Source organism: Scophthalmus maximus, chromosome 18, assembly GCF_022379125.1.
Source record: "Scophthalmus maximus strain ysfricsl-2021 chromosome 18, ASM2237912v1, whole genome shotgun sequence".
Taxonomy (NCBI): domain Eukaryota; kingdom Metazoa; phylum Chordata; class Actinopteri; order Pleuronectiformes; family Scophthalmidae; genus Scophthalmus; species Scophthalmus maximus.
In genome coordinates, this window is record NC_061532.1 from 1,509,013 (window position 1) to 1,524,472 (window position 15,460).

At 40.0% G+C, this 15,460-nt stretch overlaps 1 protein-coding gene across 3 annotated transcripts in view; it reads left to right on the forward strand.

Moving 5' to 3' along the window:
* The first annotated feature begins 664 nt into the window (after window positions 1–664).
* The window catches only part of cdk19 (cyclin-dependent kinase 19), a 55,410-nt gene continuing 40,614 nt past the window's right edge, over window positions 665–15,460 (forward strand). For all 3 annotated transcript variants that reach the window (XM_035617126.2, XM_047328495.1, XM_035617128.1), the window contains exons 1-2: window positions 665–927; window positions 7,709–7,784. In XM_035617126.2, the coding sequence (XP_035473019.1) occupies window positions 776–927; window positions 7,709–7,784 (228 nt within the window). In that variant the 5' untranslated portion in view covers window positions 665–775. The remainder of the gene's footprint in view (window positions 928–7,708; window positions 7,785–15,460) is intronic.

Sequence of the window (15,460 nt, forward strand, 5' to 3'; positions counted from 1 at the left end):
TAAACGTTTTTCAGAAAACCTGTTTTCAGTTGAGGGAAATAATACTAATAATGAGACTGCATTTTATGAAGTCGGTAACTTCATTCAGCATCCAAATATAAAAATTGACATGCAAACATTTGTGTTAGATTCTTCTCTTTGAAAATACAATTACTAAACAACAACAATAATGAAATGGAGATGATCATCAACATCATCGTCAATAAATGGAGGTGCCATGAGGGCAGTAGTAGTGTGTGGGAGTCTATTTACACCATATCCGACGATAAGCGACAAAAGTATATTTTGTATAACCATAATCATATTTTTTCCTGTGATGACATTAAGTATTTATTGTATTGCCTTGTAATAATTATGGCGTATGCTACGAAATCATCGCCACTAGGAGTTCAGGAATCATTAAAGTATTAACAAAAATATATGTGTTAACGATAAGGTGCATACTTTGAAGGAGCAGCTCAGGGCACCACGAAACCTAGACCACGGATGCCTGCATTTTTGAAGAGCGTTCATGAGTACGCACAGTGCAACAAACCGCGGTGAGCAACGCGGGTTGTAGTTTCCCGCACCTCGGTTTACAAGCTGAAGAACCGCGGCGTCTGCCCCGAAAAAACTACACTACCCAGTGAGCACTGCGCGCCAATTAGAAACGTCAACGAGCCAGTGAACATCAAGCGGAGCAGACCAAAATCCCAAACAAGGAAATGGTGGGGGAATAAAACGACCAGATGATTTAATTAATGCATGTAATAATTAATATTTTATTTTATTGTAAATGAAGACGTATTTATGGGTTAAAATGGATTACGACTTCAAAGCAAAGCTGGCGGCCGAGAGGGAGAGAGTAGAAGATCTGTTCGAATATGAAGGTTGCAAAGTGGGTCGAGGCACGTACGGGCACGTTTATAAAGCTAAGCGCAAGGACGGGTAAGACAACTGTGGACGTTATTGTTTATGTTCAGATTAAATGGACCACTGGCGGCATGTTCTCGACATACAAGCCGGTTGTGTGTTGAACCTGCCCGAAGCGTTAACCAGGGTTTCTGTGTTTTGGTTTTCTCTCACTCACCAACAGCCCCCCGTCTCCCTCTCCTCTCCTCTCCTCCACTCCCTCTCTCTCTCTCCCTCTCTCCTTCTCTCCCTCTCTCCCTCCCCTCTTCCCAACCGCCCTAAAACAACACGGCGCTATCACTGTTGTGACGAGTCTCCTCTTCACACTCGCAGGGACGCAGCCTGCTCCTAATGCGTGGAAACCGCGCTGAAGCCACCGCACGTCATTTCATTTGCGATTGGGACATTTCTCCGCCTTTTGTGCGGACAAGCTGCTCCCCCATTTTGAACATTGTGCACTGCCAAACTTTGTTTTAGACTCACAGTCGATAGTTATCTATTTCTCCATTTGCCCTTTAATCGGATGCAGTCCAATGCATGCGTGCATACAACGTACGGCACTTAAGAGCAGCAGGGAGATGGACAAGTATATGTACTTGTGAATGTCCCGTACACTGTGTAAGCAGTGTCACCGTGTGTTGCACAAACTTGCCAATTCCTAGTTCACAACAAAACTGTGCAATGCAATTTTCTTTTTGACAGTGTAAGTTAAATTTGTAAGATTGCCAAAAAGGTTAATCACTCTGACCTGACAGCTTGGCAAGAATCATTCATGCAAGAAGTTATTTAACCAGGGGGGCAATGTGTCACTAGTTGCCTTCTCGTCTCCCCTGCAGGTTAAAAGTCACTAGTTCTACATTCAAGATTTTAATACTGACTGTATAATGACCTAATTACAGAGATCTGATATTGACTAGATGTGTCAGTTACACATGAAATACTACAGTTGCCGTTTGTATACACTCTGCAGCAGTAGTTTTTTATTATTTGTTGTAGAGCAATGTTATTAGCATTTACAAAAGCCTAGAAGACTATTACAGGGATCAGGTATCAGCTAGATGTGGGAGCAATGCAATCAGCTGCTGCCTTCTAGGACATGATTTAACTAAAATGTTGTTCAGTAGAGCATATACTTCCACTAAGGCCGAACAATCCTACACATGATTGTCTGTGATAAGATTATGAAAGTAAGTGGTCTGATTACATAAATGATTATGATGATAAGATGTGATTGAAGAGTAATGTGCAGTTACAGAAAATTTGTCTAAGGTAACATTAAGGCTAACATGAAAAAGAAAAGAGATAGCTTGTAGTGGGTCAGTGCACACTTCACAGTATTAGCCAAATGCCAGAGTTTTGTATGAGGATATCAAACGTGGGGTTGGTGCAGCCAGAAATTTGTGAATCAGATAAGACCATCCTTCATTCATGATTGACGCACTTAGTTGTAAAGCTGGGTCAAGGATGCAGGCAGTGTCTTACTATCTTCTGGGTGGATAATAGAGATGTGATGTGAGGTCAAAAGGTGAACACAGGCAGGTCATGCACAGTCATTCTTCAGCAGTGAAATCTGACAGCCTTTTAATGCTGCTCGGTAATACCATACTAGAAGGTGTTAAATATTTGTTGTTCAGTGTTTCCGCTAGTATCTTTTTCACTAGCGGGGGTGGGGGGCCAGTTTGGGATCAATAAAGTTCATCTATCTATTAACAAGTCTATTACAAGCACCAATAGGGGCAAAATGTGATCACTTGTGTACATCAGTGCACAACATCTAACTGTCAAAGATCTTTACTGAAGGAGGAGCAGCCACACTGCTCCAAATCAGTGTTGTGCTGCATTCAATATTTGTCCAGATTCAAGGTGCGACCTGACTTGCATCTAATAAACGCAGCGTATTTACTGCACTTTCCCTTGTTGTCGCTTTCTCTGTTGTAGGCAGACTTTTGACCGTTTACCTCGGTCCATGTTTCACTTGGACGTTAGCATACCTGCTAAGTGCTTGCTCCTATAAAAACACAGGCACAGTTTTGTTGATGCGTGACATATATTAAAATATATTTATCTCTTTTAGGAACTGATAAGCAAAAGTGAAATGTAACTTTTTCTCGAAGGTAACCAGTAACACTACTTTGTCCTATATCTCTCTCTCCCACCCTCTCCTTGGGGGCGTGTTGCCTACAGCGCTCCGTCGCTGCGTCTTGTCGTGTCAAAATAAAAGTCCTCTCAGGGTCTTGAAATTGCGACTTGACATTTCATAAAATTCTGTAGGAACGGCGGCAATAATTTTGCTCAAATGACACTTAACCCTATTTTTCTCTCTTCCGGCAGTGTTTGGATGTGTATGAATGATATAAAGAAAAAAAAAACGCGGTGAATGTGTGTGAATGGGGGTATGTGACTTTCCTTTAAAGCGCTTGGAGTAGTCTATATGACTAGAAATGCACTATATAAATACAGTCCCTCTATTTAATGCTTGAAAGACTGTGTCCTGTGGATGCACTGGTGACTGTGCCAATTTATATGTATATATATATATATATTTATATTTCACTTTGTTATGTTAACATTATTCTGTTTAATTATGCAATTCGAATTATAATATAATTCTAACAGTGTTGCGCAACGGCCAGGGGAGCGCACATCTTTGCCAGATGGCACGCATGTTGTGCAAGGGCGCACAGAGTTGTTGGCTTGACATGTCAGTTGTTTATTGTCACCATGCAAACTATATTCACATCATCTACCTAAAATTCATTCAAATTAGCTGCAGACGAGACAGGAGCATCAAAAGCGTCATATGCGCACTCATGCCTTGGTAAAGCGCACAGTTGGTGTTGTGAGGCCAGGTGGATGAACCTGACCAGCTGTGTGCTGCTACACATGCCAGAGACGAAATGTTAAATAATTATAACATGCTGCATATCGTTTTCATGAATGAACTATTCCTGACATTTTTTTCTGAAGATCGGACGAGGCCTGTTCCTACAAACTCACAGTACGAACAGATGTAGGAGAAATTTAGGATTAGAATACGAACATGCTCTTGCATGAGGCCCATTGATTGACAGATACCTGTGTAAAATCCTTGATCCATTCATTTAAGAGAATGGTCCTTGAAGAAGAGTTTCTTTCACTTTCAATTGAATAAAATTTCTATGATCCCTCCCCAAGAACAACAGAGAATTCACACTGCCAGAGGTGTTAAAGGGATGGGTCAAATGGCTACCGCCTGAGTGAAACACTTTATATTGTAAATTTACAAGTCCAGGATTTCCTGAGCTGCATATTTCTTTGTTGTCACACAGATCATCTGGGGCCTGTACTACGAAGTGGGATTTGCGGTTATCGAGATAACTTAAGCTTTAACTCTGTCTTTTACGTCCTACGAAGCCGGTTCTCTTCTTATCAGCATAGATTGCCATGGTTACTTATGCTGAACGGCTAACCTGCTGTGGAGCAGGTTATGTTCCAGAAACGAGATCGAAACCTGTCAACAGCCCCACTACTAACCAATCATATCACTGTAAACCAGCGTCATCATTCTACAGGTTCCCGTCAGGGACAACGGAGTTTAGAGTTACGTGGCAAATAATTAAGCGCAGCAGATATTTATGAATGAGTGGAATCATGTTGCTGTTCCAGACTTTTCATGTGTCCACTCCGAACTTCTAATAAATAGAGGGAAAGATTATGACACTTAATAAAAACATAGACACATTAATATTAGAACTTAATTTGGATTAAAAAAGATGATTCCTGGCAGATTCATTTTAGGTTTTTTTCTATCACTGCAACTCAGAAAAACACAAGGAGACTGGCGATAAATAGTAACATTTTATTAGAAAAATTATCCACACACTGATCAAAATGTTTTCATGATCATGAATCAATAATTCAGTGTGAGTGACCTCACCACACATTAACTTCTAAACTGCAAAAACTGTCTGACATCACTTCAGCTTCTCTTCATCATAGTTTGATCATCGTCAGACAAAAGGGCAAAAATATCACTCAATAGCAAACTTGATAAACAGTCTCTCTCACAGATCACTTCAAAGTTTAACGTGAAAAGGCTTAACGTCACTTAATGTGCTAAAGCAGCAATCAATAATCACCACATTTCTCTGAGATGAAAAAATTAAAACTGAAATCCTATAATTATGGACATTATCTTACATTAAGCAATTTCCTAATAGAAGAAGGAAAATGCTTAATGTAAGATAAAGTCCATAATTATAGGATTTCGTGTCAGATCTTTTTCACAGATGTAAGTCTTTTTTATTTTAGTTGTTTAATTATATTATATTTTCATTTAATTTTGTGGAATGTCACATTTGTATAACTTTGATACTTAAATCAAATCGACCTGCACCTATCAGCGTTTCTTTTTCGTATCATATTAAAACTTGATTTATGGATCTGATGATGCCGCTTGTAATTATCGACTCCGCCTCTTTCACACGAACATGCTCGTAACCGGACAGGAAAACCCAGGGTTGACTGAGACAGTTGATATCCAGCTTTGTAGTACAAGTGATCCAGGATGGTCAGTGTAAGGTTAAGTCACTCAGACAACAAAAACATATCCTGGATATGTTCAACTCGCTTCGTAGTACAGGCCCCTGGTCAGCCCAGCCTAAAGCCTATTGTTTTAGACATTTAACCCTGTTAACCCTCAGACAGAGTTGTATTGCCTTGCTGTGATTCTTTGTCTCCACTGCACAGTGAATAAAACTCATCTGAAGGAGTCTTTATTCTTCCACACACACACACACACACACACACCATAAAATATGCTTAAAAGCCACAAGAGACAAGCAGCACTCCAAATGTCTGAACATAGTTTGCTTTGGAATCTTTTGTGTAATATTGTTATTGTACAGCCATATTGGACATAACCTGATTGGAAAGGGCTCAAATTCTAAGAACTGAATTGAAAGTGAACATGATGATAATATTAAAGACATTAAATTTATTTTTACCATTCATGGCATGCCATGCTTGGAACAACACGAGGAGACTGTGATAATAAATAGTAACAAAAACTAAATACTATATGTTTTATCAGAAAAATGATCCACACACTGGTCAATATTTCTCTTGATCATGAATGAATAATTCAGTGTGATTGACTTCACCACACATTGACTTCTCTCCTCTGCTTCAGCAGCAGAAACAGTCTGACATTACTACAGCTTCTCTTCATCATAGTTTGATCATCGTCAGACAAAAGGGCAAAATATTAACTCATCTTGATGAATTCCTTTGCTTTTTACATTATATTTTTAAAGCTGACTTTAAGTTTTGAAAAAATATTTTGAGTGTTTTTCCCCCATTTTTTTTGGTTTGATAATATTATTTAGATTTCACTATGTAGAATCTCACTTTTACATGTTGCTTAAAATCAGCGTCTTTTCGTATCATTAAATACTTTATTTATGGTCCACGATGTTGCTTGTAGTTAATGCCTCTTCCACATGAATGTGGACACAATCCTATCCAGTTACAACTGTTTCAGTCAAGTCAGGGTTGACTGAGCCAGTTGATATCCAGCTTTGTAGTACAAGTTATCCAGGATGGTCAATGTGAGGTCAAATCAAAAACCAGATAACGAAAACGTATCTTGGATATGTTGAACTCGCTTCGTAGAACAGGCCCCAGGACGCTCAGCATCGTAAGTTAAGATTCCCTTTCCTCTTAACTGCTGTATCCTTAGTGGCAGCTCTAGAATATTTTACCCTTTAGTCCTTATTTTACTCTACAGGTCTCTATCAAGCATGATTTCATACACTGGAACACTGCTTATCTCATATAATCAATATTTAACTGCTGAATTTGCTCAGCCCTACAGTGTCACATTTCACTTATTGCTGTTTGTCATGCACAAATGTGATTCACAAGGACAAATGACTATGTTGAAAAGGCCAAGGGGGCAACAACAACAACAACAACAGAGCACTCCTGCAGGTAGAAGATGGCTATCTGTAATGGCATTAATAGATAAATAAATTATCTGCATCCAAGTTGTTCCTTAATGTTTTATTTTAATTTTTGTACAAAAAGACCCAACTAAAAATATTCTTATTGCTCTCATCACAATTCAACTTAGTGCAGCATTGGTTTCCATTTGTTAAAAAAAAAGGTTTGACGTTTGCGGTGTTGATCTGCTCTCTAGTATTATATGTGCGTGTGTGGTTTCTACATTCTAGAGCTTTGAAACCAAATAAACGCCATAGTCAAGTGTTTCGGGTCTAGAGTGAAGCTCCACAGCTGTATGGTTTTGCAGCCAGACCCTATTGGGGGGATCCTGATCAGTTAACAATGCCAATCGTTGAGATCGGATCGAGTCTAGCCTCGTCTTAACTTTCTAATGCCAGGTGTGAAGTTACGTTCTAAGAGCTAAATGGGCTGCTTTTCTAGTCACAAGTCACATTCACCTATGCGCTGCTATTTACCACGCTTTTTCTGTCACATTCATACACTGCTGGATGATGTCAGAGGAATGCTGACTGGGGGAAGCGAGGATCAAACCATTGACCTTCTAGTTTGTGGACGACCTCTCTATCTCCTGAGCCACAGCCACCCACAAGAGCTGGCCACGTGATCGGATCTCTCAGGATGTGAGAATGTGATTGGCCCAGTGATTCTTAAATGGTAGACGGTACATATTTAAAATCCATGTCCACACAGAGGAACATATCAGTGTGACGTGTGATCTCTGTCATATACCAAGTGCATCATCTTTGACAATGTCCTGGAAAATGATAAAGATGTTTTGTAATGTTGTTTTCATTTTGTCTGTCTGTCCTTACAGGAAAGATGAAAAGGAGTATGCACTGAAACAAATAGAAGGCACTGGAATATCAATGTCCGCCTGCAGGGAAATTGCTGTAAGTTACACATTTTTGTTTGTCAGGATCACTGTTTAATTTAGATTTCTAAATTTAAAGTCCCACATTTGGTGTAATATGCTATTTTACATTTTGAGAGGTGAACAAATAGATAGATATATCATGTCTAGAGGGATTAACCTAGCTGTGCAGAATTTGTTTTTCGAGATTGGGCAACAGCAATCTGAAAAAACTTCTATTTTGCACATAAAGAGGAGAACCAATACCTGCTGGTGACCTTGTCTGCAACCCACTATATAACAAGAGGCAATAGTGGTATTGCTTGTCAGATGGATTTACAAATCTCTGTAGTGCCAGCACATAACACCATCAGAAAGTCATGTTGTGTATGTACAGGTTAGTCAAACAGATAGATTGTCTAAATACAATAGTTTTACTTTTTAGTTTATACACTAGTTCTTGAAATGTTCCCTTTGGTGATTTTGGAGTTCTGAAAATGTGTAGTTTTTATTGTGCCCACCTACACAAAATGCATGCTGAAATTCACTCATTTACCCTTTAAATAATTTTCACTGCTGATTAGTGAACTGAAAAGGAGAGCATGCAGTTAATTCCTCACTTCCGTGGTGAATGGGCTTCAGTGGACTTTCATCTTCTAATGTGACCAGTGGACATATTTCTCTGTTTAATTCCTCAGTATGAAGGAATGTTAAAAGCTCTACTGTACACTTACCGTCAGTCGAGAGTAGTGTACAGTGGACCTTGATGCTCTGTGCTGTAATTCAATTTTCAGCTGAGCTGGGGAATAAACAAAGACACAGCTACAGCTGTGCAGTTTCTGATCCTTAGTGTAAACCTCTTTGAACGCTCAATATCCTGCTTTTAATGCAAACATGCTGCTTTTTTAGTGAATACACATGAAAAGCACTTTATCTACTTCACAGAGGGAATGTTTGTACTACTTCATCCGATTAGTCTTAATTTTTTTGTAAAAAAAATACAATAGATAGAAAAACAACAAACTGATTTCCATAACTTAACATTTTAAGTTCTGCTTTAATTTGAGACTTTGAAACGAAATTAAAATATCAGTGTTATTTATGCAGTTTGATGTGAGCTGAACTCTGTCTTATCTGAATTTAGACACAATCAGGGTTGGTCTGGAGAGCACACAGGTAGCTATAATATATTAATGAATATTAATATATATAACAATATTTTTGTCTTGTGTCTGATTAAGCCCCAGACACACTTTTACTAGTAACATTTAAAAAGAAGTTGAATGCTCTCTTATTAATGTAAGGTCTTCAGCAGTACAACAGAGCATTGTAGTAATGGTGAATAGTTACCCCTCTCAGTAAATTGTGGCGTAGATGGGAAAATCCACTGGAGCAGAGTTGTTCAGTTTCCTATGATTTCTAAGTGTATTTATGGACCATAAAAGTGCAAAGTTTACTCTGAATATTTATAGATTCAGAGTAAAATGCTTACCATTGTTTATTGTGTGGGGATGGTCATATTGGACTGGACTGAGAGGGATTTACGATGTTTTGATGTGAATTGAGTGTGAAGGTTTTTGAAGTGCCTTAATACGCTCCATGAGCTGTGTCACAGCCTCTGCTACTTATTGAAGGAGCAAAATTATCAGCAGAACTACTACAACTAACCTCCCATGCATTTTTTTCAGAATTCTGGCAGGGACCTGTCCCTGTCATTTTACACGGTACTCTTACCTCGAACTCATGCTGCTAATTAATTAAATCTTTAACTGCACAATAACATTTTACAATCCATCAGTAATGCAGCCTGTGAGAGAACAGAAAAAACTCCTCTACCACTATATAAGTTTTCAGTTGACTGCTGGATTCTCTTTCCTCTCATGCACCAGGTGCCAAACATGCTTGCCTTCTGTAACTTGTCTTGTTGTGAAAAAGCCATAATTATGCATCATGTAACATCTGTCCTGAGTTATCTGATCACATGTTGACAGCACCAACTTTAGGTGAGATCGCACACAAGATATATACTGAGATCACTCAGCACAAGTTGGGAGGTGGTCTGCTGTCATATGGTTTCCAGCAAGCAGTCAGGTTAGAGTCTGTAGTTTGTGGGTCAGGGACTGTGCTGCCTTAAGGCGAGAGGGCGTGCCACTCAGCCAGTCCTCTCAGAGGCTGCAGTTGGAGAAAGCATGTGGGCCCTCCCTTAACAGGCTGGCTGGCTGTTATGTTAGGTGCTCTGGTTTCCACTATAACACGTTCACTTGGAAAGAAAGGGTATGTGCCATACCATATGGTGCAAACACTGTCAGTGACATTGTGCACATGCAGTACCATTATTACATGACATACTGGTATGCCACTCAGTAGAGCGCATACCTAACCTGCGGCCCAACAGTCTCCTTATGGATCCAAAATTTAAATCCGCTAGATGTGGACTTGTTTTAGGATCCACACAAATTTGCACACAGACGAAGGCCTGAGACACAGCACTGATACCGAAGACCACTGATAGTAGGCTGAACACACATCAGCCAACAGGTGCTGGCTACAGCTGTCAGCAAAAAATATGGCATCGTTTCTCAGTTCAGTGAAGCAATGGAAGAGTATTCGGGGCAGGCATTTTTTTTTTTGTAAATGAGGGTGACGATTTTTATTATTATTTATTTATTTCGAGAATAAGGTCGAAATGTCGAGAATAAAGTTGAAATGTTGAGATTAAAGTCAAAATAGCCCTAAAAGGGCATGTTGTGGGCAGTGAGTTCAGCTAGCTGTCACACATCCACATTAACTAACGCAAGCAAATCTACGCTAGCTTCGGTAACTTCACGCCTCTCAAAATTCAGTATTGGTTGTTTGCCATTGAACGTTATCGTGTTAGGACACACATTGACGTTCATGTGCAAAAACTTGTTGTCCTCTTCCGTAGTGAAGTAGATTCAGCACTTTGGTACTTTTTCTCCCTTAACCTACGCAATTGAATAAATGAAAAACATTGCAAGGGTGATACATACAACCTGTGCATGCTGTATATACCCCAGTCAGACAATGCTAACTTTTTAAATATTGTAATAATGTAATTTCATAATGACATCATCATCAAACTTAAATTTACCTGCCTTTGAGAGACACTGACTCTTTGAAGCCACTGTCAAACTGTTGGACATCAGAGCCTTGCTGGCCCTAAACTTGTTTAACTTAAATGGGAGTAAAACTGAAGCTCAGATTTTTTGACTGTTAAAAATCTGGGTGTAATAATGGACAGTGATTTTAAATTTGACAAACAGAACTCTGATCAAATACAGCTTTTTTCAGTGGAGGGTTTTATCAAAGGTCAAGTCGTTTTTAGCGTTTACAGATTTTGAAAGGGTTATACAAGCTTTTATCTCGTCCGGACTGGACTATTGTAATGGCCTTCATGTTGGCATTAGCCAGGCCTTTCTCTCACGCTTGGAGTTGGTCAAGAATGCAGCAGCTCATCTTTTAACAGGTACACGCAAGCATGAGCACATTTCCCCCATACTGGCCTCCCTGTACGTTTTAGGATTTGTTTTAAGCTTTTAACGTTTGCCTACAAGTCACTAAATGGGCTAGCTCCAACCTATCTGTCTGACCTCTTACAACCTCAGGTCCCATCAAGGTCACAGATTCCCTGACCAGTTGCTACTGGTCTTACCCCGGTCAAGGTTTAAACAAAGGAGAGATCAGGCCTTTGCGGTTGTAGCCCCCAAAACTCTGGAACAAGTTGCCTCTGTATGTTAGACTGGTCCCTACACTTCCTGTTTTTAAATCCCGTCTTAAAACACATATTAACTCTTTGGCTTTTAACTCATGGTAACGATTGTTCTTCCCTGTCTTTTGTCATTAAAACTGGTCTTAGTGTTTTATTAGGGTTAAGGTTAGGGGTTTAACTTTGTATTGTTTTTTTTGTTCTTGGGTATGGGGATAGTTTTCATATCCAGCACGTGGATAGCACATTGTGGCAGGACCCCTGACACGCTGTTGTGAGACTACCACTGGATAAAATAACATTTATCCAATTCTGATTGGCTAGGGACGCAGCAAGCTGCGCCTGGAGGGGAATCTTGAAGAAACTAATTAAAGACCAGCCTCAGGTCACATGCTTGCCTGAAGTTCATGATCAAAAACACATTGCATCTAAAGGTATATATAGATATAGATATATTACTTCATTCATTTTATAGAAAATGATTTATTTATCTCAATCATGTGATTAAAGGCCTGCATCTCTAATTGGCTGTGGCAGATTGTGTCACAGATTCAAGGCAAGCCTGTGTACTGTGCGTCAAAACAAGGGATGATCACAGAGCTCAACATTGGGCCGAAGCTAAAACATTATCATTTGTAGATAATAAATTGGGAAAATATTGTAAATTCAATGGTTTTCATCAGTTCAGTTCCAGTTTTTTAACAGTCATGTTTCCATCCAAATCAAGCAATGATAATTAAATTTCCAGGAGATCAGCTAAATAAAATGTGTTATTTTACATGTACACTCTCTACTGTTTTATGAATATTAGAAGTTGGGTGTAGTTTGGGTTTGGGTGTTATGACGGGTGCCTTGAGCAGGTGGTTGGTATTCATCAAGCTGAAAGGATCAATGACAAGTTTGAGCAGACTTTTTTTGAACAAAGTTAAAACAGTATAATAATTTTCATATCATCCATATTAATATTATTTAAAAAATATTTTTGAGATGCAAGTGTTGCGTTCCTGCATTTACTTCCTGGTGTATGTCTCTCTTTTTACTGTTTGGTTAAAAAAAGTGATTTTCCTGTTTTCCTCTCTGTCATTCAATTGACTACAATTTTATTTGTATAGCGCCAAATCACAACAAACATTATCCCAAGGCACTTAACATTGTGAGGTCGAGACCTCACAATATAACAGAGAAACAATATCAGCATTTGAGGCCTGTGTTAGATTTCCTGCTCACCAATCTCTCCCTGTGGTCCTGATAGCAGCTTCCCACAGCCTTGGAGACTCAAGTTGCTGTTGGTAAGTCATTATCTGACAGATCACCCTTTTTTATGTACAGTGCGTGACTGCAGGTATTTTCATAGATTCAGTCGAGTTATTTGTTCACCTCAGGAATAGTCTGGCTCTAACTTCCAATGTCATGCCACTTGCACAAGCAGAGAAGCTCAGGGGTTAAAGTGACATGGTTATATCCACTGTCTTTTAAGATTTGACGGAACAATTTTCCCTGTCTAAAACTTCTGATAGTTGCAATGTTGGCCTGTTGTTGATATCCACCCTGAGGGAAACTGAAAATAAAATGACATGTATTTTGGTCTGGCATTCTATTCCAATAGAATCGAATTAGACCATGACAGTCTCTCCTGGGGCAATAGACAGACGCACGGCAGGGGAAATTTCACTTTTTTTTCTTTTCTTTTCTTTTTCTTCTTTTTTAATAATAAAATAAATGCTAAGACATAATCGTTATCTACTACTGCCCTGGACAGTACGGGTGTTATGTAGGGGAAATCATTTCAAGTGATAAATACTAACAGGGCTGCACGGTGGTGTAGTGGTTAGCATTGCCTTCGCCTCACAGCAAGAAGGTTCTGGGTTCAAATCCCGGTTCAACCAGGGCCTTTCTGTGTAAGTTTGCATGTTCTCCCCGTGTATGCGTGGGTTCTCTCCGGGTTCTCCGGCTTCCTCCCACAGTCCAAAGACATGCAGAATGGGGTCAGGTTCATTGGAGACTCTAAATTAACCATAGGTGTGAATGTCCACAGTCCAAAGACATGCAGAATGGGGTCAGGTTCATTGGAGACTCTAAATTGACCGTAGGTGTGAATGTGAGAGTGAATGGTTGTCCGTCTCTGTATGTGGCCCTGTGATAGGCTGGCGACCTGTCCAGGGTGTACCCCGCCTCTCGCCCAATGTTAGCTGGGATTGGCTCCAGCGACCCCCCCGCGATGAATGAATGAATGAATACTAACAGTAAAAAAACAACATTTATATACATATTTTAATCAGACAGGCTTCCCAAGTATGCCCACTCTAGAGTTACTATGGCCCAATCTCAATGTCCACACTCACAGACTCACAGACTTTGAGGCACGTTCCTGTCAAGTCTTTAATGGCTTAGGGCTGTCCCACTGTCAAATCTTCAAGTGCACGAGGGCTTGCTCATTGCCTTTTTGAGCCCTTTATGCCCACTTTCCATAAGTCAGCATCGATTCAGACTTTGCCTCAGGGAATTACCCACAGTTCATAGTGTAGTGATGTGAAACATGGGGTTACCAGAAACGTATACAAAATTTAAACTTTTTTTATTAGTAAATTAACTATTTGCAAATTACCTCACGTCCACTCTGTAACGCAAGACCCGGGAACATGTTCAAATCCATTATTGAAATATGTACAAAACAAATATGGCATCATTATTTTGGAAAAATAACAAAGTATAAAGTATTTGCAAAAGGGAACAGCAAAGAGGTTATTGAGTTACAAATTTGAATTAAAATGTATTAAACATGAAAAAGATCAAGATGAATAAAGAAAGATGGAAATGGTAGATAAACAAATTGATTTAAACAAATATACAAGGGGAAATATATTATTTCAGTTGTCTGAGGAAGTGGGAAAATCCTTTAGAAGGTTTTAAGTACAACTTAAAATCGTTTAAGAAAATAATAAACTGAGGGGAAGATTTTTGGAATCTATTGTGGATGAAAATTGATCTAGACAACAAACCAAATGTTATAGAATCTCTACAAGTGGTTGTCTTATCCACTTTATATCAAGCCGAAATGCATGTATTACATTACATGAGGGCCATGAAGAAAGTAAAATATTGAAAATAAAATCTTAAACCCAACATAGTCAGCATGCAAGTTGTTGCATGGTGAAGGTTAGGTGTTGTCCCATTCCTATTCAGGCCCTTGCAGACTCTCCCACTCAATCACTTTAGAGGTGACATCACTTAAAGGGCCCATATTATGCCCCCTTTTACACAAGTTACATTGGTTTTCAGATGTGTGCACTACATGTCTTTGCCATGCCATGTCAAAACACCTCAAGGATCAAGCCACACAGCACCCTCCTCTTTCTGTATAAACAGCCCTGTGAGAATATGGTCGATTCCAGCGCTTTCCTGCTCAGATCTCGCCCCCCTCCCTCCGTGTACCGCAAAGCCCCGCCTCGCTCCGCCTTGCTCCGCCTCGCTCCTCCCCGGGTCTGATGCGCAACTATGGCGTTGCGCTGCCATGACAACAGTCGCACGTGACAAGGCACATACACGACGTAGAGACCCGGGGACGTAGAGACCCGGTTGCGAGTCTAGCTACGCCGGATGGCCGCGAGTCTAGCTACGCCGGCCGGAACACTTATATCGTGATACAGTTTTCAGCCATATCGCCCAGCCCTAGAGCACATACGATCTTGAAAACTTACATTTGCCTCCTCCGGGGCTGTGCCTCAGACAGTTGGAAATGCTCCGTCTGTCAAAAAGAGATGGGTTGCCAGTCCGGCGTTATGTTGGTCTGTACATCCAACAACAGAGCAAACATTATTATATCTTTTGGCCATGCCCGCGGTCGTCGTTCGCTTGCGGGGAGAAAATTATGGCGTAGATGCGATCTCTTTTTCCGCACTTCAAGGGGGGAGGTGCTGCTCAGGTTGGGGGCGTGGTTGCCCCAGTAGCAGGAGTCAACTTACGTCACTTGATGCCAGGGCTGTGAATGG